At 58.0% G+C, this 21,899-nt stretch overlaps 6 protein-coding genes across 6 annotated transcripts; 3 read left to right on the forward strand and 3 right to left on the reverse strand.

The window, feature by feature from the left end:
• Positions 1-183: 183 nt before the first annotated feature.
• Positions 184-1,469, forward strand: SODALDRAFT_315290 (S-adenosyl-L-methionine-dependent methyltransferase; the record flags this gene model as incomplete). Its single annotated transcript, XM_028609285.1, has 2 exons — positions 184-288; positions 486-1,469. The coding sequence occupies 2 exons, from the start codon at positions 184-186 to the stop codon at positions 1,467-1,469; spliced, it is 1,089 nt and encodes a 362-aa protein (XP_028464226.1).
• SODALDRAFT_315294 (karyopherin Kap123) lies at positions 1,337-5,854 on the reverse strand. Its single transcript, XM_028609286.1, has 5 exons — positions 5,592-5,854; positions 5,410-5,455; positions 2,881-5,236; positions 1,915-2,651; positions 1,337-1,836 (listed from the first exon to the last, which is right to left on the reverse strand). The coding sequence occupies exons 1-5, from the start codon at positions 5,673-5,675 to the stop codon at positions 1,697-1,699; spliced, it is 3,363 nt and encodes a 1,120-aa protein (XP_028464227.1). The 5' UTR covers positions 5,676-5,854; the 3' UTR covers positions 1,337-1,696.
• A 193-nt stretch (positions 5,855-6,047) lies between these two features.
• Positions 6,048-10,633, forward strand: SODALDRAFT_380741 (hypothetical protein; the record flags this gene model as incomplete). Its single annotated transcript, XM_028615125.1, has 6 exons — positions 6,048-6,053; positions 6,219-6,316; positions 6,365-6,498; positions 6,740-6,871; positions 6,928-7,015; positions 7,157-10,633. 6 exons carry the CDS (start codon positions 6,048-6,050, stop codon positions 10,578-10,580), a joined length of 3,882 nt encoding a protein of 1,293 aa, XP_028464228.1. The 3' UTR covers positions 10,581-10,633.
• A 495-nt stretch (positions 10,634-11,128) lies between these two features.
• On the reverse strand, positions 11,129-14,349 carry SODALDRAFT_325762 (cellobiose dehydrogenase; the record flags this gene model as incomplete). Its single annotated transcript, XM_028610014.1, has 10 exons — positions 11,129-11,140; positions 11,207-11,514; positions 11,587-11,862; positions 11,928-12,019; positions 12,075-12,223; positions 12,313-12,930; positions 13,031-13,723; positions 13,815-13,988; positions 14,062-14,225; positions 14,298-14,349. 10 exons carry the CDS (start codon positions 14,347-14,349, stop codon positions 11,129-11,131), a joined length of 2,538 nt encoding a protein of 845 aa, XP_028464229.1.
• An 817-nt stretch (positions 14,350-15,166) lies between these two features.
• SODALDRAFT_362229 (hypothetical protein) lies at positions 15,167-15,653 on the reverse strand (the record flags this gene model as incomplete). The annotated part of the gene is made up of 3 exons (XM_028614439.1): positions 15,167-15,183; positions 15,261-15,526; positions 15,613-15,653. 3 exons carry the CDS (start codon positions 15,651-15,653, stop codon positions 15,167-15,169), a joined length of 324 nt encoding a protein of 107 aa, XP_028464230.1.
• Positions 15,654-17,087: 1,434 nt separating this feature from the next.
• Positions 17,088-19,724, forward strand: SODALDRAFT_219363 (artemis protein). The gene is made up of 2 exons (XM_028607326.1): positions 17,088-17,307; positions 17,394-19,724. Exons 1-2 carry the CDS (start codon positions 17,262-17,264, stop codon positions 19,292-19,294), a joined length of 1,947 nt encoding a protein of 648 aa, XP_028464231.1. The 5' UTR covers positions 17,088-17,261; the 3' UTR covers positions 19,295-19,724.
• Positions 19,725-21,899: the final 2,175 nt, after the last annotated feature.

Below are 21,899 nucleotides of genomic sequence, written 5' to 3' on the forward strand. Positions count from 1 at the left end.
CCCAAGCGGGAACGAACGATATTTTCTTCCTTGACATCATAATCGACGCCCATCATGACGAGTGATCCGTCCAAGGAGACCAAGGACGAGACGGTCAGTGCCCCGCCGCCGGCCGACCAAGCACACGTACGAAAGACGACGACGACGACGACGACAATAACAACGACGCCAACCAAGCCCGACATGGCATCTCCCGAGTCGACAGAAAGTGGAGGAGACGGCCATGATGGAGGCTTGCACGCACCGTCGCACTGGGCAGCTGCAGCAGCTGCAGCAGAAGCAGCAGAAGTACGTCGGCTCTAAAGGAAAAAAAAAAAAAAAAAGGAAGGAAGGATGCTGGTTTGTCTTTGTCTTGTTGCTTTTTATTCTCCCATCAATAGCCCCAGTTCAGACTATACGCATACCCAGTATGTGAAGCACCAAACAGGGCATATCGCCGAAAGAAAAAAAGGAAAAAAAAAAGGAGAGGTTCTAACACGACCCAGACAGCCGACGCCGACGCCGACGCCAACGACTCCGGCCTCGACTCCGCCTCCACCACAACCTCCAGCGCCTCCATCAGCTCCAGCATCCTCGAATACCGCATCATCCACGGCCGCACCTACCACGCCGACCGCGGCGGCGCCCAATACTGGGCCAGCAACGACGACCAGGCCAACGAGACCCTGGACCTGATCCACCACGCCTCGACCCTCAGCCTCGGCGACAAGCTCCACCTCGCGCCCCTCGACAGGCCGAGGACCCGGCGCGTCCTCGATCTCGGCACGGGGACCGGCATCTGGGCCGTGGATTTCGCCGACGAGTTCCCCGCCGCCGAGGTCACGGGGACCGACATCTCCCCGATCCAGCCGTCGTGGGTGCCGCCGAACCTCAAGTTCGAGATGGAGGATTTCACCCAGGCCTGGACGTTCCGGGAGGACGAGTTTGATTACGTCCACATGCGGTATCTGTATGGGAGCGTGACGGATTGGGCGGGCTTGTTCCGCCAGGCGTATCGTGCCTGTGCGCCTGGCGGCTGGGTCGAGAGTTATGAAGGGTCGCCGACGCTGCTGAGCGACGATGGGACGTTGGAGGAGGGCAGCGCCATGGCGGAGTGGGGGAAGTTCTTCTACGAGGGGGCCAGGAAGTTGGGCCGCGTCTTCTCGCCCCTGCCGGACCATTTGCAGGAGAGGTATATGGAGGAGGCTGGCTTTGTGGACGTGCAGGTGTCGACGATGAAGGTCCCCGTCGGCGACTGGGCGAAGAACCCCCGGTTGAAGGAGATTGGGAGGTTCATTCAGCTGTCGGTCGAGACGGACTTGGAGGGGATCGTGCAGTTCATGGCTGGGTTGCTGGAGGGGTGGTCTCCGGAGGATATCATGCTTTACGGTGCGCAGTTGCGCCGCGAGTTTCGCGCCAAGAAGACGCATGCGTACTATCTCCAGCGTGTTGTCTGGGCTCAGAAGCCAGAGACTGCTTCGAAGAGTTGAGGGAGATGGGATGATGAGAATGTGCGTGCAATCGCATCTATTTTCGGCTCAAGCTCCTTGCAACAAGCGGTCCAGCCCTGATTCATCTATACCAGCCAAAACAAGAAAAGAAAACGGGAATCTCATCCATTCGTCACTCATTATATTCTCCCGGCATCGCTTCACATGACATGACCCCTTTTTGTTTTTGATATCCTCATCCCATTTGCCGCCTCGTCCTTGCCTCCTTACGAAAGCCCCTGCACCAGCTTCTGCACCAGAGCCCGCGTCTCAGGCTCCAGCTGCTCCTCAGGCGGGCTGAGGACTTTGTGCAGGATGGGGAGAACCCGCGGTGTCAGAGCCTGGACAGCAGGGTTTTGCTGGTCGTCTACAGTAATCAAGTCAGCGACGGATTGGAGGAATTGACAAAGAGAGAAGAAGGAAAAATGAATTCCGTGAAACGTACAGAGCTTGAAGATGCACCGGTAGATGGGCTCGTTCTCCTCAAAGTCCTCGCTCAGGGGCAGCACATCCAGCACGGCGGGCAACACCTTCTCCACCAGAGCGGGATCAGGGTTGACGTCGATCATGCGGCAGATGCAGCCCGAGACGTTATCGACCAGACGCGCCTCCCGGATCTGCAGCAGCGGCTCGAGCTTGTGCAGAATATCGGTATACCGGGGGAAAGTGGCGTTGGTGTCGGCCGAGTGGAAGATGAGCTGGCCGATGGCGTAGGCGGCGTTGGACCGCGCGAGCGTGTCCTCGTCCGAGAGGCGGTGGAAGAGGACGGGGAGGAGGGAGCCGGTGAAGGGGGTGACGGCGTTGGCCATGAACTTGATCGACTCGGCGATGACGCCCACGGCGGTCGACCGCTCGAGGCCCTCCTGCGAGCTGGCGAACTTGAGCACGGGCTTCTCGAACACCTTCCACAGCTCGGCAAAATCGGGGCCGAGCGCGGTGGCGAGGCCGAGGATGACGTCTAGGGCCGTGTCGATGACGAGCCAGTCGAATTCCGAGGAACCGCCCTCGGCGTCCTGCTCCTCCTCCTCGTCGCCCAGATCCTGCTGGCAAGGGTGCGACCGGGTGATGATAGTGCCCAGCACGGTCACGGCCTGCTTGAGCATATCCTCTTGGGTGAGGATCGCGGGACCGCAGGCCTTGAGAGTGGCACCGACATTACGGTTGATCTCGGTGATGACGTCCCTAGGTTGAAGTCAGCAACGCTGGCCATTGTCGTGGAGCAAAATGTCGAAAAAAGAGAAGAAAAAAAAAGAGGCCTCAAGATCAGAACTGATAGATACGTGTTCTCAGCACCCGCACTTTGTGCGTCTGAGTGAGCTGGGTATAACGCGAGTTATTCATCATTTGGGAGGGCGTCACCAAAAAAAAGGAAAAAAAAAAGACGAGACGAGACAAAAAAACATAGACATACCGCTCGTTATCATCAGCCCAGAGCATCAAGGTGGCCTTGGCGACCATGCTGCCCAGAGCAGTGAGGGTGGCATCCGGCTGGTGCTTGAGAGGAATGCCGGCCTGCCACTTCTGACCCGTCTGCTCCTCCATCAGCTGCCAAACACGGGCGTAGGACCGCCAGAGGGTAGCCAGGGCGGCCTTGCGGCTGCCGTCGTAGGCGCTCTCGACGTGCGGCAGGATCTTCTCCATGGCGGGCTCGAGGTACTCCTTGATGGCGGCGGCGTCGCACGAGTGGGTGACGAGGTCGCCGACCACCTCGAGGGCAATCTCCTGCTCCATGTCGACGGCGGTGACGCCGGCGAGGTCGTCGATCCAGTCGTCGTCGTCGTCGTCGTCGCCGTCGCCGCCGCCGCCGCCGCCCATGGCGATGACCTGGTCGACCTCGTCCTCGGCGGGCTTGACCTTGATGCGGCGGCCGCCGATGGTGACGACGCCGTCGGGCGCGTCCTCCGGGCTGAGGCCGGGGATGGAGAGCTCCTCGTCCTCGGCGTCGAGGCACTCGAAGAGGCCCTTGAAGACGCCGGGGAGGAAGTGGGAGAAGTGCAGGCCGTAGACCTTGGAGAGGGAGGCCCAGAGGATGAAGCTGGTCTCCTTGAGGCGCGCGCTGTCGAGGGACAGGGCCTCCTCGCTGGCCTTCATCAGGTCGACGACGTAGGGCTGGAAGGCCTCGGGGCCGACGGCGCCGGCGATGCGGCCCATGGCGTCGCAGACGGACGAGCGCAGGGCGAGGGTGTCGTCGTCGCCCGTGACGGTGACGTAATTCCCGAGGGCGGCCATGACCTCCTCAAAGTAGGGCTTGAAGTCGTCGCCGCCCATGGAGAAGGCGATGGCGCCGATGGCCCCGGCGGCGGCGGCCTTGATGCCGTGGTCGTCGTGGTTGAGCAGCTTGCCCATGGGGACGATCAGCTTGGGGCCGAAGGTCTTCATGACGTCGGGCTCGAGGCCGTCGCCGACGAGGAGGGAGTCGAGGGCGCTGCAGACGGAGCGGATGACGCCGACGGCCTTCTTGGAACCGTCCTGGGTGGCGGCCTCGAGGTTCCGGAGCAGGGCGGCGATGAGGTCCTCGTGCTGCGGGGCCAGCTCGTCGGCCATCTCGTCGGCGATGTGGATGAGGCCGATGAGGGCGGCGTAACGGACGTTGTCGTCCCGGTCGTTGAGCAGCTCGACGATGACGGGCAGCAGGGACTTGAGCTGGGTGGCGATGAAGTCCGGGGCGCCCTCGGCCGAGGTGCCGAGGGCGAGGATGGCGGCCTTGCGGAAGCCCGGGTCGGGGTGACGGGCGAACTGGGCGAAGTGGTCGAGCAAGGGGACGATGACCTGGCGCGGGGGCAGGTCGCTGGCCAGCTGGTCGATGAGAGAGAGGGCGGTCTTGGCCGGGGAGGTGTCGTCCGGGTCGGCCTCGTCCTCGACCTCGGTGAGGATGTGCATGCTCTTGACCATGAGCTGGGCGCCCATGTCCTTCATGGACTGGATCTTCATGCGGCGGTAGCGGGCGCACTGGGCGAGGAAGGAGAGGGCCTGGGAGCGGGCCTCGTCGTCGACCTGCTTGTTGGAGGCCAGGTCGATGAAGAACTGGATGAGGTCCTTGAGGTGGTGGGCCAGGAAGGCCGGGTCGTAGGCGAGGAAGTTTTGGAGAATCTCGAAGATGGGCTTGTACTGCTCGTCGTCCTCGGCCTCGATGGCGGCCTTGAGGATCTCGACGATGGGCTGGACGAAGGACTGCACCGAGGCGAGGCTCTCCTGGTCGTCTTCCGGGTCGACCAGCATGAGGATGGAGCCGATGGCCTTGACGGAGTTGAGGCGGACGTGGCTGCTGGTGGGGTCCTGGATGGTGGCCTTGAGGACGTTGAGCAGCTGGGGCACCTGCTCGTGGAAGTGGGTGGGGTCCTCCTCGAGGACGGCGTAGAGGGTGTAGGAGCCGACCTCGCGGGCGGCCTGGTTGTCCTGGCTCACGAGGGCGAGCAGGCTGGAGACGGAGGCGGAGCCGGAACCGGAGCCTGGGCCGGACTCGGACTCCTTCTCCAGGTCGGTGCTGATGGCGCGGGCGAGCAGACGGCACTTGGCATGGCGGCCGGCGGCGGACTGCTCGCCGACGGCGCTCTCGAGGAGGTGGTTCCGGGCGGCATCGCGCTGGTCGGCGGGCAGGGTCAGCCAGTGTTTGGGGACCAGGCGCTGGGCCTGGACGGAGGCGAGCTGGCGGATGGCCGGGTCATTATGGGAGACGGCGATCTCTGTGAGGAGGAGGAGCGACTGGGGTTGGGAGTAGTAGTTTTTTTGGAGCTCGGCGGTGACGGCCTTGACCTTTTCGGTGTCGGCTGAAATGGAGTTGTCAGTATAACGGGTTGAATGGTAGAATGACGGAGTCAGAAGAGGATGAGAAATAGGAAATATGAGAGGAGTCGAGAAAAAAGGGAAATTAGAAGAGGGCGAGAGAGGGGGAGAAAAAAAAGAAGAAGAAAAAAAGAAGAAGAAAATCAGGAGGCTGGACGAGACGAAACGGAGGACGGGACCACAAGCAGGGGTCCCATCCGAGGCTTGTCTGAATATGCGACCCGATCCATGTCTCTCCTTTCATTTCTTTTTTCTTTTCTTTTTCTCGTCTCCATCCCCTGTCTCTCTCGCTCACTCCCTCTCCCTCTCCCTCCGCCTCGTCTTCCTCGATCCCTGGACCCTCATCAGTGCGCTGGGGTGTCCGGGGTGGCACGTACGAATTTGGCTCGCCTGAAGGAGCTGGGCCAACTGCTCCTTGTCCATGGTGGGCGACGGGGCAGCGGCAGATGGATGAGGAAATGGCTGAAAAGGGAAAAAAGGCAATAAAAATGATGCTGTGAAAAAGAGAAGAACAAAAAAGTAGGAGAGGGGGAGAAGGAGAAACGCGTGGTTAGGGGGGAATAGGCACGTGAATTTATTGCCCGGTGGGTTGGGCAGAAGGGGGGTTTTTTTTTTCCTTCTTTTTTTTTTTTTTTTTTGCCTTTACTTTACTTTTTGGTGGTATTTTTCTTCCCCTCGTCACCCGTCACTGGGATGGATGCCCAATAGCACGGAGCGTCCAAGGTACGTACACTAGGCTGAAGGCAAATGGGAAAGGCGGTCAAGAAAAACAACTGGCGGGGTAGGTAGGAAATTATGAAGGTACGGTACCACCGGAAAATCGGAAAATACGTGTACCACAGAAAAATGAAAATTTCGCGATAACCTCCTCCCCTTCCCCTGAGGAAGTTGCCCCGCACGGGACACAGCTACCCTGAAATTGATAAGATAAGACTACATGTAGGGTTTTGATTAGGTTCCACACAGTTACTAAACCCTAAACCCACACTGGACTGCGCCCTGGAAACCCTCCCCGCCTCCCCACCCGCCAACCCATTTCAACTTCGCAGCATCATCACCCACGAGTAAACCTATCTCCAGTCTCGTTCTCTCCAGTCTCGTTCATCAACAAGTCGATTCTCCTCTACTCCTGCCAAATTGGCCTTGACCTGGCCCCTTTTCTGTGAGCCGAACGCCATAGACATCGGAGACTCGTTTGACTCTTCGTGTCACCAACTCTCCCAACCGTCAGCCGTCAGCCGTCAGCGTCCGTTATACCCCGTTGTCGTTCATCGCCCGTACCTTCGTCGAACAACACTTTATCTTATTCGAGCCGAGTCCCTGTGGCAGACCCAAAAAAGAAAAGAAAAGAAAAAGAAAAGAAACAAGAACCATCTCCCCCACGCCTCCTGTCCTTTACCGCCTCGCTTCCTCTCCCTTGTCATGACGCCTTACGCCTTACATAAATTACATTTCCTACACCAGAATACTACCATGTGCGTCTACAGCCTACAAGGATGTGCTTCCCGCAGGTTTGGCGTTGGCCTCACGCCTTTTGTCCAATCAACCTCAATTTGACCCGTTTCTGCCCATCGAAATACCGTCCAACTCTTTCCCAACTATCTGGTCTCCTGTCTCCTGTCTCCTGGTATTCCTATTCCCTTGCTCATTACCCGTTGACTCACTGTCCGTCAAGATGGCTCTCCTATTTCTTCTTCCCCCTCTCCTCGTGCTCCTCGAGTCCTCACATCCCAGCATCCCATGCTCGGCCAGCTGGCTCCATCGTAACCGCCACTAAAAGTGAGGACTCATTCCCACAACAAAAGCCACCAGCGTCTTACTTGCCCCCCTTGCCCTTCATCCAGCGCCATATAAATACGTTGTGAAGGATCGTCATCTCTATCATGTCGTCCATCTTCCATTAGTCCATCTTCCATCTTCATCCCCCATCTCTATTTCAACTCCCAAGACAAACAGAACGTGTGCGCCATGGAGTCAAACGCCCAGAGCCAAGGTCAGGTCTATGACCTCCTGATCGTCACAGATGCCACCGCCTCCATGTCCAAATACCTCAAGGCTCTCCATCGAGCTCTTCCCGACATCATCCGCATTTCCACCTTGACCGACTGCTTCTCCCGCATCGGCGTCCTAGCCTACCGCGACTACTTCCAGGGCGAGGTCATCGAGTGGTCAAAGTGGTGCTCCGGAGTCAACCCTGTCGCCAACCCAGACGCCGGAAGCGACGCCGATCTGGTATCCCGAGACCACATCATCCAATTCGCCAGTAGCCTGGTCCCATGCCACGGCGGTGACTGGCCCGAAGCCACCAAGACGGGCCTCGCGAGGGCCCATCATCTCATGCGACCAGAGGCCACCACCATCATCCTTCTCTTTACCGACGCCCCCCCACACATGCCCATCACCGGGGGCAACTGGCGCGACAAGGAGATCGAAACCCTCTCCGACCCTCACTCCGCCGCCCTCTTCGGCCCGGACGCCAAGCTCTTCCTCGACTGGACTTCGGCCTGCACCACACTCGCTACCGGCGAAAAGAAGGCCCACGTCTTCTCCATCGTCGAGAGCCACCTCATGGACACCGTAGCGCCCTACGTCTACCTCTCCACCCTGACGGGCGGCACTTGTTACCAGATCGTAAACGCCAACGCCGACGCCAACGCCGCCTCCACCAGCATCTCCGACCTCTCCATGTCCATCCTGCTCACCTGGACCGGCTTGGCCGACGCCCAGCATGCCACCGTGCCCAGGGACCCCCGCAGCCGCCGATCAGTAGCACGCCCTCTCTCCTATAAACAGTCCGACGACATAGGGGACGTCGCGCACGAGGACGACGACCGCATCTCCCGCTATCTCATGCGCCGCGACTCCAACCACGCCACCGCCACCGTCCTCGACAACATGGACCAGCCGCGGCTCGAGCCCGACAGCCCCGACCTGGACATCGTCGTCCCCCGTCAGAGGCAGCCAGCCCTCGAACCCCTCGCCAAGCGATACGCCGCCGACCCGGCCTACCGCGCCTTGGTCGTCGACCAGCTGAAGGAAATCATCGACACCAACGTCGCCGTCATCACCGTCAACCCCGTCTTCGGCGCCCTGTGGAGGGCCGTCTGCAGCGACCGCGCCAGCGAAGCTCGCGCCGAACTCACCCAGCGCTTTAGCGATCAGGTCGCTCACGTCACTGACCCGGACCAGGCCGCCAGGATGAAGACCTGGCTGGAGGAATCCTACAATTACAAAGCCCAGATCGCAGAGGCCATTGACGAGGTGCCCGCCTCCGACCGCTGCCCTTGTGTCTTCTTCGACCCGACTCATGACTTTACCACCCACCCCGACGAAGAAGAAGAAGAAGACGAAGACGACGCCGACCAAGGGGATGCTCCCGACAAACGGGGCCCTGCCGAGTTCACCCGATCCGAGCTTCTCGACATCAGCCGGTCTTGCGATTACCGCATCCTGCGCCGCCTCGGAAGGGTGCTGACCTGCCTCACCTACGTCGCCTCGGAGGAGGACCTGCCCGCCCACATCCGGGATGCTGCTCCGGGCGTGGTCCCCCGCATGCCTCTTGCTCTAGCCGCCCCGAAATACCAACGCACCTTTTGGCGGTACCTCCTCCATCTCGTCCTCCCCGGGACCATGTTAAGCGCACGTCCCGCCGCCCTTCTCGCCGCCCTGTCCATCCGCATGGCTATCCTGCCGCTGCGAGACGTGGCCGACCGGGAGCTTTTAGCCTACGGCGCCAATTGGAATAACCGGGAAGTCAGCGAAACCTGGAACGTCGGCTGCCTGTCCTTGCTTCTCGATGCCGATCGGGACTACGAAGGCCGCGTGGCAAGCGGCGTCACCGTACGCCCGCATCCCGACGCACGCGTACTTCCCGAGCCCGACCAGAAACTCTTCCAGACCCTGGTAGACTACAAGATGCTGGAGCTCAACCTGAACACCACCCTACAAGCCCGCATTGGCTGGACCCCGTCGAAGACCATGGTACCTCTCGGCCCCATTGTCACCTGTAAACTGTGCCGGCTTCCCCGCTCTGTTACCGTCATGGGAACCGATGGCAGTTGCGGGCTCTGCCACCCCAACTCGTGCGATTGCGCGGCTTGCCTCCGGGCCCCTGACTTTGAGGAGAGAATACACAACAACGTCGGGCCGCAGGATTCCGAGACGACCGAGGCCACATGGGTGGAGTGCTTCAACACGACATGCCGAGCCCAATACGTCGTCTACAACCCTAGCCTCCTGCGCGTGCGCGCCAAATGCTTCTACTGTCGCCACGAAAGCCGTCTCGAGGGTCAAGCCAAGCCGGGCCCCGCACCGTGCGTCGAGTGCTCACGCTGCCTCGGCCGCATCATCTGGCCGCACGAGTACCGCCCGGCCGATCTGGACCTAGCCAGCTTCCAATGCCCGGCATGCGTAGCCGGTCGCGAGACGGTGATCGATCACGAAACGACCGCCAAAGCTCTTTCCGACGAGAACACCACCGCCTGGCTCGTCCGCAACGAGAACAACGCCCTGCAGCACCTGTTCGACGGTCGCTCGCTCTTCCACAAAGTCAGCCGCATACCCGACATTTCCACCTTGGCCTCGAACGTCGAGGTCCTCCCCGGTACCACCAACGACAACGACACGCGGCTCACCATCAGCGGCAAACTCGTCCGCAACGCCTCCGACCTCCGCAGCTCCCTGTCCGACTGGGTCAAGCGGCGCAAAGTCCAATCGGGCACCTGCCTCCTCTGCTTCTCCGACGCCAACAAGCGCGACCTGCGCGCCTGCGGGCGAAGCGGCTGCGCGTCGACCATCTGCCGAAGCTGCAGGCAGGACTGGTACGGGATCAACCGCCGCGGCCAGGTCATCAACCTCCCCGCGCTGTCGTGCCCGTTCTGCCGCCGATCCCCCGTCGCCGCCGTGGTTTCGCGCCTCGGCATCGCCTCCCTCGGCGGGTTGAGGGAGGCGGTGGCGAACCCGGCTTGGGTATACGCCTGGTGTGGCGGGTGCGGGTTCGCGAAGCAGTTTGCCGAGCGGGTGTGCGCTGAGGCCGGAGCGGTGGGGGCGGCGGCGGCGGCGGCGGCGCAGGTTCGCGACTGGCGGTGCGAGGACTGCGAGGCGAACAGGGGCAAGGGGCGGGAGGTGTTGCATTGTCCGACGTGCGATACGGCGACCGAGAAGGTTGGTGGGTGTGCGCATATCGACTGTCCGGCGTGCGGGGCGCATTGGTGCTTTGAGTGCGGGACGGCGTTTGTTGATGCGCAGAGGGTCTACGCGCATATGGAGGAGGCGCATGGCGGGATTTATGGGTATGATTCTGAAGACAATGACGACGATTATGATTGATGACTACTAGCCGGGAGTATTGAGGAGTTTTGGGCGTTTGAAGAGCATTGGACGGACAATAGGGGCAAGTTTGATATCGATAATATTTACATGTAGCCATTATTTCTCTAGAACAGTCAGTTCCCTCCCCCCCCCCCAAATTCCCTTGTGATGTCAGCCACACCAGAATAATCCTTAAGAGATTCATTATAAGACCCCAGGGCACTGGGAACGTTTCGATCACATTCAAGTACCCCGACTTCTAGATACAGCCTTGATTCAAGAGGCTGACAATATAAGGGGGCATACCAATGTCTATCAGACTGGATTAACACTTCCAAGGAGAAAGTATAGATGGCGAGAGACATTTCATGACAACCTCGAAGATGGTAAATGAGATAGATATATTCTTGGGAAGTAAATAAGTATGTGACAAGAGAAGAAAAAAAGAAAAAAACAATGAACCAAGCAAGTTTCCCCCCTCCTATAGAGGACCCAAGATACATGCCATCCCATGCCCCCAACCGTTTCGAGCCTTGTTTGTACTCTAGACCCGCCAGGGTATCCGTTTACCGAATACACTATCGTTCACACGTTATTGGCGTTAGCAGGCATAGTACAGAGGGGGGGTGAGAGGGCAGACCAACCTGGAAGTAGTACGGGTTCAGCTCGACGCAGCGCAGACCCTGGGCGCACTGGAAGACGCCGGTGTACTCGCGGCCGCCGCATTGCTCCCACTCGCCGGCGGGGACGAGCGTCGGCCGCGCGAGGATGCGCTGGGCGGCGTGCTCGGCGGCGACGACGATATAGGAGGACGGGTTGGGGGTGACGTGGCCGGGGAAGATGGAGGCGTCGACGACGTAGAGGTTGTCGGTGCCGTAGACGCGGGTGTCCAGGTCGACGACGGCGTCGCCGTCCTCCTTGCGGCCGTCATTGGTGCCGAGCTTGGCGGTGCCTGGAATGGTACGTACACATTAGCCAACAGAAGAGGGAAGAAGGGAGGAGGAGAAAAGCGGAAGAAACTCACCGATCCAGTGGTTGGCACGGCGGTTAGCATACGACACGACCATGTTGTTCACGTACTGGCGGGCAGAGACGTTGGGAGCGGGGCGCAGCCACTCAAGACCCGGAACGCCGGCAAGAGCCGCCTGCAGGTTCTCAATACCCTTGATGACCGCCTCGATATCCTCCTGGTCCTTGAGGTAAGGAACGTCCGAGACGATGGTGTTGAGGTTGGGGGTGATGGTCATGCGGCCACGAGACGTGGCACCACGGCCGAGGTACTGGCTGATAGTGATGCTCTCTGTGAATCTTGTTAGTTCTACTTGTCCACAAACATGATGATAAAAAGATCGGGGTAAAACTCACGGCCGTCGGGCTCGCCCTCGCTACCCTCTATACGGGCAGTCCACTGGAGCTGACGGACGATGCCATCGGCACCGGTAATCTCGTCGAAGAACCTGCCCCTGATTAGAGAATAATACGACAGGAAAGGGACACCTGGATGTAACTCACAGAGGGCCGATGTTGGGGGCAGACTGGGCAAGGATGCCAGTGCGGGAAGAGAGGTACTGCTGGATATCCGGGAGGTACGCATCCTCGCCGTCGTAGGCATCGTAGAAGTCGTAGAACTGGGCATCGGGGTGCCTGAGGACAGTGTTGGTCTAACGCGAGCACACGTCTAGGTCAGCTTGGTGTTCCCGAAAAAAAAAAAAAAAAAAAAGGAAAGAAAGAAAGAAAGACGACAACTCACGTTAACATGGTCCTCCAGGTTGTAACCAACAGGGAGCCTGATCCACTGGTCCCGAGAAATCATGCTCGAGCCATCGACGGTCGAGTTGCTGACGACATTCAGCTGGTCCTCAGGTCCAATACCGCTCCTCATCAGGATCTTGGCGCTGCCAAAGGTGCCGGCCGACAGAATGACGCTGCCGGTGACGGGCTTCAGACGGACGGTACCCTGGTAGCCACCTTCCAGATAGGGCTCCACCTCGATTCCGGTAACGTGGCCGCCCTGGCGAACGACGCGGCGCACGGCCGTGTTCAGCCAGAGGGTGAAGTTGGGCCTCGCCGTCGCCGAGACCAGGTAGGTGGCCATGGGTCCGCCACGCTCGCCGTTCGAGAACATGTAAGGCGTATAGCCGAAGGTGTGGTTCTTCTGGTTGGGAGTGGAGAGGAAGTCAACCTCGTTCCAGCCGCCCGAGCGCAGACCCTCGCGGATGACGTCCATGCCCCGGGGGAGGTAGATCTCGCCATCCATCGACGGGGTAGTGGTGCCGGGGATTCGGGAGAAGGCGCGCTGTTCGGCAGCAGCCATGTCCGAGGCCCTCCAGCCCGCAGGGAAGTTGTAATCCCAGTCCTGAGAATACGGCTAGAGTTGGGGGAGTTAGTATGCGACGGAAGAGCCAAGAAGGGGGGGGTAGAGAAGTGGAAAGGCAAATAAAGAAATTCAATGAAGGGAGTACACTCACTCTCCACCAGAGAGCAGCGTTAATGGCAGTGCCACCGCCGAGAAGGCAGCCGGACATCTGGTCGGTGTCACGGCAGGCAATGCCGGCGGAGTCGTGCCAGATCTGGTTGCAGAGGCCGGGAACGTCAAAGCGAGTCAGGTTGGTGTCCTGGAGCCACCAGGGACCGCGGGTACCACCCCAGCGGCCCGAAGAGGCGGGGCCCTTCTCGATGAGGAGGACCTTGTGACCGGCCTCGCTCAGCTTGTCGGCTAGGGGGAGACCGCCAGCACCGCCGCCAACAATGACGTAGTCGTACTCTTCATCGGGAACCGGGACGCCCGTCTCGGGGGGGGCAAGGCTCGAAGTCGGGCCCGGTTCGCCGGGGTCGGTGGACGAGGGAGGAGGAGTGACAGCGCCGCAGTCTCCCGTGGCGGTGATGGTGGCCAGCTCGACATACTCGTCGTACGCGGGAGCCTCAATGCTCGGGTCCAGGCCGGCACCGAAGATGCTCTGCCTGTCGTGCTGTTCGACGGTGATCTGGGCAGGGCACTGGGCGTTTCCGGGGCTCGAGAAGGAGTGGGCCCAGCCCATGACGAGGAAGCCAGCGGTCGTCGAGACTCTGCCGGTCTCACCGTTGTGGTCCCAGGCCCAGCAGTTCTGGCAACGGAACTCGACCTCGTAGTGCGTGGAGTTGACCGAGGAAGAGATTTGGGTCTACGGAGAGTAACTAGTGTTAGGTGCCATGTCCATCAAGCGCGCGGGGGGCCGGGGGGGGGGGGGAAGCCCCCGGGAAGAATATACGTACCACGGTGGCATCGCCGGCGTAGATCTCGGGAAAGTCGTAGCTCGGCGCGTACCAGAACTGAGTGAGCACCTCATCCTCGTACGGGTAGGCGGTGATGAGCAAGTTGCGTTGCATAGTGCCGCCAAGAGACAGACCGCAGTAACCCTCGCCCGCGGCTTCGGGAGTCGCGCATGACTGGCAGACGGGGTCAGCAAAGATGCCACGTCGAGTGACCGGGCCAAGATGAGAGATGGAGGGTTTTCCGTACGAAATAGGCAATATACTCATCGGCATCGGTGCTCAAGCTGCCGGGGGGCAGGGTGAGACCAAAGGTCATGCCCGAGGTCGTCGTCCATGTGCTGTAGGTGATACCGGAACCGGGATGCGTCCAGAGGACGGGAACCCCGCTCTGCGCTGTAGCGCCCTGAAAGACTGCGGTGGTTGGTCAGAAGCGAAAGGGTGGGAGCTTGACTGGCGAACGGGTCAGATCGTGGTAAAGCTTACGGGAAAAGGCGCTGAGCAGCGTAGCTGCCGCAGCAGCGCTGAAGGACCTCATGGCGGCGAAAGCGACAGGAGAGGATTGGGGGGCGGGAGAGAGGAGGACGCGTGCCGAGGACCAAGAGCTAGCTGGAAAATCATCGCGGGGTGGGCAGGAACCCGGTGTCATATAAAAGCAGAGAGCGAGAGTCTAGAGACGACCATGGCCCAAGTCGCGGGACTCGCGGCGGCCGCGCAAACACCCCTCGATGATTGATCAATTTGCATGCCGCCATCCCCGGACCCCGTGATGCCAGGGCGGGCATGTGCGCGGATAACGGCGCCTTGGTTCCATTGCGTTGCTATACGTTGTAAAACGACGGGTCCAGAGATTTTGGGGTCCCACCCTGGTTCAAGCCGACCAAGATACGGATAGAGAGAAGAAAGGGAAATGTGAAGAAAGGCTCCGTGCCGGATCAGGGATGGCGTGTAGACTGAGCTGTCTTGGGCGGAAAGCGTTCGTAGGAGATTGCCGGACCGGGACAAGCCTCCCCGACAGGGGTAAGACGTGATCTATCGGAGACAAGGTAGGATTCGCATCGAAATGGACAGGGACAGAGTCCCGCTGACGCATGAACCGCCGTGGTGGAAGCTCCTCTCTGTTCATTTTGTTCCCCTCTCTTTTTTGGTATTTCCTCGGGACATTTTGGAGACAATGTCAAAAGTCGGCGGGAGAAAAAAAAGAAAAAAGAATAAAAAAAGAATAAAAAAGAAAAAAAAAAGGAAAAAAAAAAGAAAAAAAAAGAAATAAAAAAGGAATAAAAAAAAGAATAAAAAAAAAGAATAAAAAAAATTGTAACATCCTCAAGTGGAAAAATCAAAAAACCAGCCTCTTCCTAGTGGAGTCGTGCCCCTGGAGGACGTTGGAGAAACTGTCAGGAACGGGAAGGCGGAGCGGTTAAGACCCGGGATAAGCGTTGCGGAGGTGACAGCCGAGAAGCCAACCCGCCATAGCCATAGCCAAAGGGAACGCAGCAAAAAGCCAAGGCCCCAAGCTCAAGCTGTCGCGGGAGGTCGATCCGCCGATTTCCCAAGTAGGATGCTCTAGAAGGGCGGATAGGCCAATGGCAGACGGGACGAAGGTCAGACGGTAGACAACCCCAACAAGCCCCCAAAGCCCGTGGGTGAATGAGTAAGGAATGACTATTTTCTCCGTGCTTTTCGGCTTTTCGACTTCATGGTTTGGCTCGATGCGACTGGCGGGTTAATGAGAAAAGTCGGAGAGCTTTGAGCAAGTTTTCTTCTCTGCTGACACCCCCGGATTAGTACCTAGACATGACACTTTTGGGTTGCGGACTGCGGACTGCGGACTGTGGACTGCATATTAAATTGCCTTGTCCGAATGCACAAGTGATTACGCAAAGGAGGATGGCGGGCGAGGCGCGTAAACTTGGTTATCCTACAGACGGGACGGCTACCGCTATTCTCTTCTCCGTGGGGTATCGTATCGGTCAATTCGCTTTCGCTTGTCGTCAAGGTCAAGCGAGAAGAGCACGTGTGCATATGTTGTATGATGCCCAAGGTGAAAAGAAGCAATAATAGAACACGACCTAACATGTCTAACGGGGACCATCGAGTCGGAGAACCCGTGGGGGTTTGTGGTTCGTCTGTTGTCATGCCGTCAGCCGTCAGCTCCCCCGCCATTTCGAACCGTGGTCGAGGTAGCTCAGGCTGCATAGCCCAACCCATTGAGGCCCAGACTCGGAGGCACAAAGTACGTTGTAAGCGTGAGTCGCATTGCGCTAGGATAATCCAGACGTTCCACGTGAGCAAGGACGGCATGCAGCATGCAGTGGCACTATCGTGACCTCTTGAGACCTCTTGAGACCTCGGAGGGAGACGCAGAAGATATCCCAAGCTCAAAAGAGACTCAAAGGATGTTGATAGAACGGGGCCTGGTCCGCTTCGATCTCGGCGAAGGGCCCGACCTAGGTAGGTATGTACGTTGAAGCTAATATTGATGTGCGAGGCAGCAGCAATGGCGGAGTTTGATTCGTGAAGAGTTCGATAGGAGCGGCTATGTTGTGAGCCACCTGGGATGGAAGTAGCCGTGGTGGATGAGTTGGTGGGGAGGAGTTGGTGGATGTTGGTGGAGAGGGGTGGGAGAAGAGAACGATGTGGATCTTTTCCTCCGAATATCTACTGGGCAGGTAGGTACTTGGGTATGTTGACGCAGAAACCCCGTCTTATGACGTAAACCCACACCGTTGTTGTTTGAAGATTTTAACACTGGGTGGGCCCTGTTCTGCGTATCGGTTTCGGAGTTATGGTTGACGACTGATAAAGCGATGACTAAGCTGCTGGCTAGGCAGCGTCTTGCAGTCTTGCAGGCACGTTCTTATCAGATAAGGTAGCTAGCGGCAACATGGTACGTACGTCCCTCTCACGAAATTGTGGTGCTGCCTGCCCATGCATCACGACTTCGTTCTGACCAAAGGCACAACTTTCTCTACCTACTCCGTACAACTTATCCATTCAGAATACCCCGATTCTTCCATCTCAATCTCGAATCACACAGGTCTTTGTTCTTCATTTTATTTTATAGAACCCAATATTTCACTCCCGCTTGGGTGTCTCTGTAGCACCATATCTCAGGACCACCTCCAAGACCCGGATGCAACCCTCATCCGGAGCGTTCCGAAGACGATCGAATTTCACATTTCCACCCGCATATCTGCGACTCTACCTCCACCTCGGTTTCATTGAACCAAGAACCAACTAGAGAGCTTCCTTGGCCATTGACCTCCCGTCGCATTTGGCGTCCGCAGAGGGTCCATGGTTCTTGACCTGGGAACTGTCACACAAAAGCCCCTGCCCCCCCCCCCCCCACTCGGCCGACTCTTCACGAACCGAAGCCAAGTGATTCGATTCGCTTCGCTTCCTCATGTGCCGTAGGTGGCAGGGGAACCGCGCAAGGGGACGCCGCCTGACATGTCAACCTTTGATGGCATCGTTGCCGAGTTCCCTGACATAAGAGGCACGTACGCGTATGCCCTCCCTCACCTTCTCATCCCCGCTTCTCTGAGTTTGGAAGAACCTCCTCTAAATTCCATGCCCTGGTAGTTGATTTCTTCCGCCCATCTCCTCACCGTCAGGCTCCGTTGGCCTGCTTCCTAAGCCATGTCCACAGCGATCATCTGGCAGGCCTCGAGAGCCTCAGGTCGCCTTTCGTCTACTGCTCGGCAGCCACCCGTCAGATCCTCTTACGTCTGGAACGTTACCCCTGTCGCATCAACTTCGCCAAAGGCATCCTAGAGGCCCGCGTCCAGACTTTCAAGAAGCTTCGTTTTCTCTTGAAACCTATTCCCCTCGACACGCCTACCTGCCTCGAGCTGGCTCCTGGTCGACATATCCGGGTCACCCTCTTCGATGCGAACCATTGTCCCGGTGCCGTCATGTTCCTATTGGAAGGAGATGGCAAGGCCGTCTTGTACACTGGCGACGTCCGGTGTGAGCCCTGGTTTGTGAACTCGGTAGCCCGAAATCCCTCTCTCGTCGAATACTCCTCGCACATCAAGACTTTGGACAAGATCTACCTGGACACTTCCATACTCGACGATATCCCCCTCCAGACGAAAGCCGACGGTATCGCCGAACTTGTCCGTAAAATCGTCGTCTACCCTCCTGGGACCATTTTCCACGTCCAGGCCTGGACGTACGGTTACGAAGAAGTGTGGATCGCGCTCTCCAAAGCACTCAACTCGAGAATCCATGTGGATGACTACAAGATGAACATTTTCCAGTCCCTCAAATCCAAACCATCTCCCGCCGATCGATTTTCCAGCCCGCCGGTCCACTTCTGTCCCGAGGCACCGGCCCTGACCGGCTTTGTTTGTGGGAACACCGAGCATCCCGGGTGCCTGACGAGCGACGAGAATGTCCATCTACACAGCTGCGAGAGAGGCAACTTTTGCTCGGTTGTGGAGAAGGGTCCCGTGGTGTGGATACAGCCAATCGTTGCCCATCTCCCCGATGGCGTCGATCGCCTCGAGGTCGGCATCGGTGGCGGCGGAGAAGACTTGGAGCGGGAGGTCGAGATCGATGTCCTATCCAAAGAGGATCTCAGCCGGCTTCTTCGGCTAGTGACAGACGACAATGACATTCCCGCCGATGTTCGAGCCAGTGTAAGCGACTACCTGGTACGGACCACACTCCATGGCCGCAGCTTATCTCTGGATCTTTTCATGTCATCCCTGGAGGACAAAAACGAGGCCAGTCTCCGAAGCGCGCTTGCTTCCCTTACGAAGAAATCACAACTTGGCCGGGGAGAAAAGATCGTTGCTACCAATGTCGATCATGCAGATCATGTAGATGGCGTGTTACCAGACACAGTCACCTTCCCATACTCCAGGCATTCGTCCTACGAAGAGCTGTGTCATCTGGTCCAGACTTTCATGCCACGGGACGTCTGGCCGTGCACCGTCGACCCCATCGAGTGGCACAAGAATAATATCACCATCAAGTCCTTGTTCGGTCGCCACTGCTCGGGAGACACCTTCGCGCACGACCTCCACATGGAAGACTGGGCCAGCAGAAATGCCACAGACCTGCTAACGCAGTCCCACAGTGAGCTGGAAACCCAGGGGTCGTCGGCTTCCGCTCTGGACAGAGTCGCTCCAGAATGCAGCACATCGTCTCCGCCCAAACAGCCGAGTCGGGAGACTTCGTCAGCCAGTCGAACGGGAAAGCGGACATTTATAGCCTTCCATGACGACAGCAGAGACGGAAAGGACAAGGACCCCTTGGATTCTCAAGTTTCCACCGAATCTCACTCGTCTGAGGGAGCATCCCTTTTTCGAGCAGACGCGTACAACACCATGATGCGGAATCTTGCTGGTGGCGATTGGACACCTATCGAACTCATGTCCACCTCAAATCACCACACCGATGTTGAGAAGAATCCTGCTCATTTGCCAGGGGGTGGAAAGGATGGAGATGTCAGGAACGGCAGGCCCATGCAATAACAGCGGCCAAGGTTCTATGTGAGAAAAGAAATGAAGAAGAAAAAGAAGAAAAAAAGAAGGAAAGAAACTTATCGTTCCATGTGAAGCGAGATCACTGACACACATACTCGCGTCGAAACAGGTCATTTGAACCCAGGGCTCGAGCTGCATGCACACTGCACGATACCCAATCCACATCGGCACCCTTTCTAGGTGTGCCCAGTGGGATCACTCCATGCAACATGGCCCCTAACCAATACCTAGGTACCCACGCTTCCCTCCCGAACTCGTGGTCCAATAAGACCTTTGTCGTTCTCGTGCCAGGCCAATGCATTCTCGAGAGTGAATTATGACAGGTTAGTACGAAATCGGGCCCTTTGAGGCAGTTGATGCTGGTTCTCCTGGGACGTTACGAGCCTGGAAACGCAGTTGAACATGTGCGAAGCAGCATAAACCGGGTTTGAAAGAACCACTCCGACCTGTCTTTTGTGTCAGAATGTCTCGTCATGCCGCGGTAGACAGTATTTACGACCATGCAGCGCCTATACCCCTTGGGCCATCATTTGTCGGCTGTCAAACTTCGAGAAAGTGACTTTGGCTGAGCCGTGAGCCTTCTCGTGGGTGGATGGACACGCTCAACGTGAGACTTGGGCCCAAGGCTGCCAGTTGGCGCCTCAACTTCTCAAGAGAAGCTTCTATTTTTGTCTCTCGGTCAAGTCTGAGATAGACGTCGTGCTTTTCACCCTATCTTCCCGGCAGTGGGAAAATGATTCCTAAGCAACATGGTCCTGCCGACCCAAGAAGGTTAGGAGACCTCAGGCCGCCTCGGCCTCGTCTCCTCCGCGCTGGGAGAAGCTGGATATGTGATATACATAACTACTCACCACAGGGCTAGAGAGGACCGAACCAATCGACGACTGCGCCTACAATAGCCGGTAACCGGGATTCCCTCCACAGAGGTCTGCGGTCTGCACTGACAGGGGCAATGGCCCGCTCCTCTTCTTCCCCAATACATATGGTTTTCTGTTGACCAACCTTTTTCTCCGTTTCCTTTATTAGCTGGCGACTCCAGAGCGGTGTCGAACAACACTCGGCAGCCCATCATCAACCAACGGATGAGCAGACAGCCGATAATAAATGTGAATAAATGAGAAACCCGCTCTCGCGTGTTACTGTCACCTCCATATACATTGCAAAAGACTGGCTGGCACATGCGGAAGTATGTGAGGTCTTCCCCGCTACGTGTGTTGGGTGGTCGTCACGTTCTGCCGACATCCGTGGAGGTGTGCTGCGCTGCTTGTTGGCGGGGTTTTCCCACGCCGTAACCGGGGAACTGGCGGTGGGAGGGAGCTCAGGATGCCATACCTAGCGTTCGTTTGCGTCTGAAGGATACCACAGTCGAGTTGTCGACGTACGAAAGAAACCCAGGGTCCACTGACAAGTCCCAGGGCTTCGCGAGTACCATGTCAGATGGGCAGATGATTTAACTCGCTCGACCTCGCCCTCTGCTCTGCTCCAGGGGGTCCAAACTGGGACACGGCTGCATGGGGTCCGCAAAATCCACCTTCCCCAGCTACAAAGCGAAGTCACACGCAGTGGACTGGTTCGGAAATAGTCAAGGGGACGGGACAGAGGAGTCCTTTTCCCTCACCTGTCCTTCCTTCCTCATCTGGTAAAGACTGGCGAGAAGTCTCGCGATTTCCTCGCCCCAGGCGTTCACGTTCAGGGGGCGATGTGATCTTGCCATCTTGGAAGTTGGAGGCGTTCTTCTTGGGGATCTCATGCTCCCTCGGAAGGTTACCTGGACTATGGGGTGTCTGGTCTTTACTTTCCGGGAGCAGTGAGGCTCACCCGTCGATCTAAGATCCAGACCTACTGGCGGCTGGCGTTGACGGCGTTGACGGTCTCCTGGCAGTGCGGTGCGGTGGTAGGAGACACGTGTGGCCCGTGGGGAAGCCCCGGTCTGTGACGCCATGCTGTTGGACTTGCAATGGGGAGTGTCAGGACTTTTAACAGTCTGTCGTTGGCTGTGTTGTTTTGTCCTGTTCACTACGACGTGAGTACGTTGTACGGTATGTGTACGAAGTACGTACCTGCCATGCGGACGAAACAATCAACGGGACGGGGACCTATGGTCCCATTAGGGACACCCCACAGTAGAGGGGGTCGGCCGGTCGAACCTCGGATGGAACGCGGGTTTCCTTTCCGAATGGGAGGAGCGAGAGGTCGCCGATGTGGCTCTGGGCCTCCTGGCTGACTCGAGTAGGAATCGGGTTTCGAGAGTTGAGAGTGGACAAAGCCGAGCTGGTACACACATATACAACGTAGGTAGGTCGTGCGGATCAGTCGGGGAAACTCCTACTTACGGACCAACCACGCATAATTCGAGGTGAGACGGGCTGAAGAGGAAGCACGACAAATAGGGACTCATCGTCTCCCAACAAGGCAAACGATCATTAGGACGGGCACTGGAGGAGCTGGAACGGAAGGGCGAAATTTGGGGGCTATTATTAATTTCTCACCAGTTGATCCGCATGAAGGGGCCGGTCAAGGGGACCGCGATATTCTCGATATTTTCACCCTGGTCTGTCTGGCCCGACGGTTCATCCGAATTTTCGGACAAAGG

Source organism: Sodiomyces alkalinus (assembly GCF_003711515.1).
Source record: "Sodiomyces alkalinus F11 unplaced genomic scaffold SODALscaffold_9, whole genome shotgun sequence".
Classification (NCBI taxonomy): Eukaryota; Fungi; Ascomycota; class Sordariomycetes; order Glomerellales; family Plectosphaerellaceae; genus Sodiomyces; species Sodiomyces alkalinus.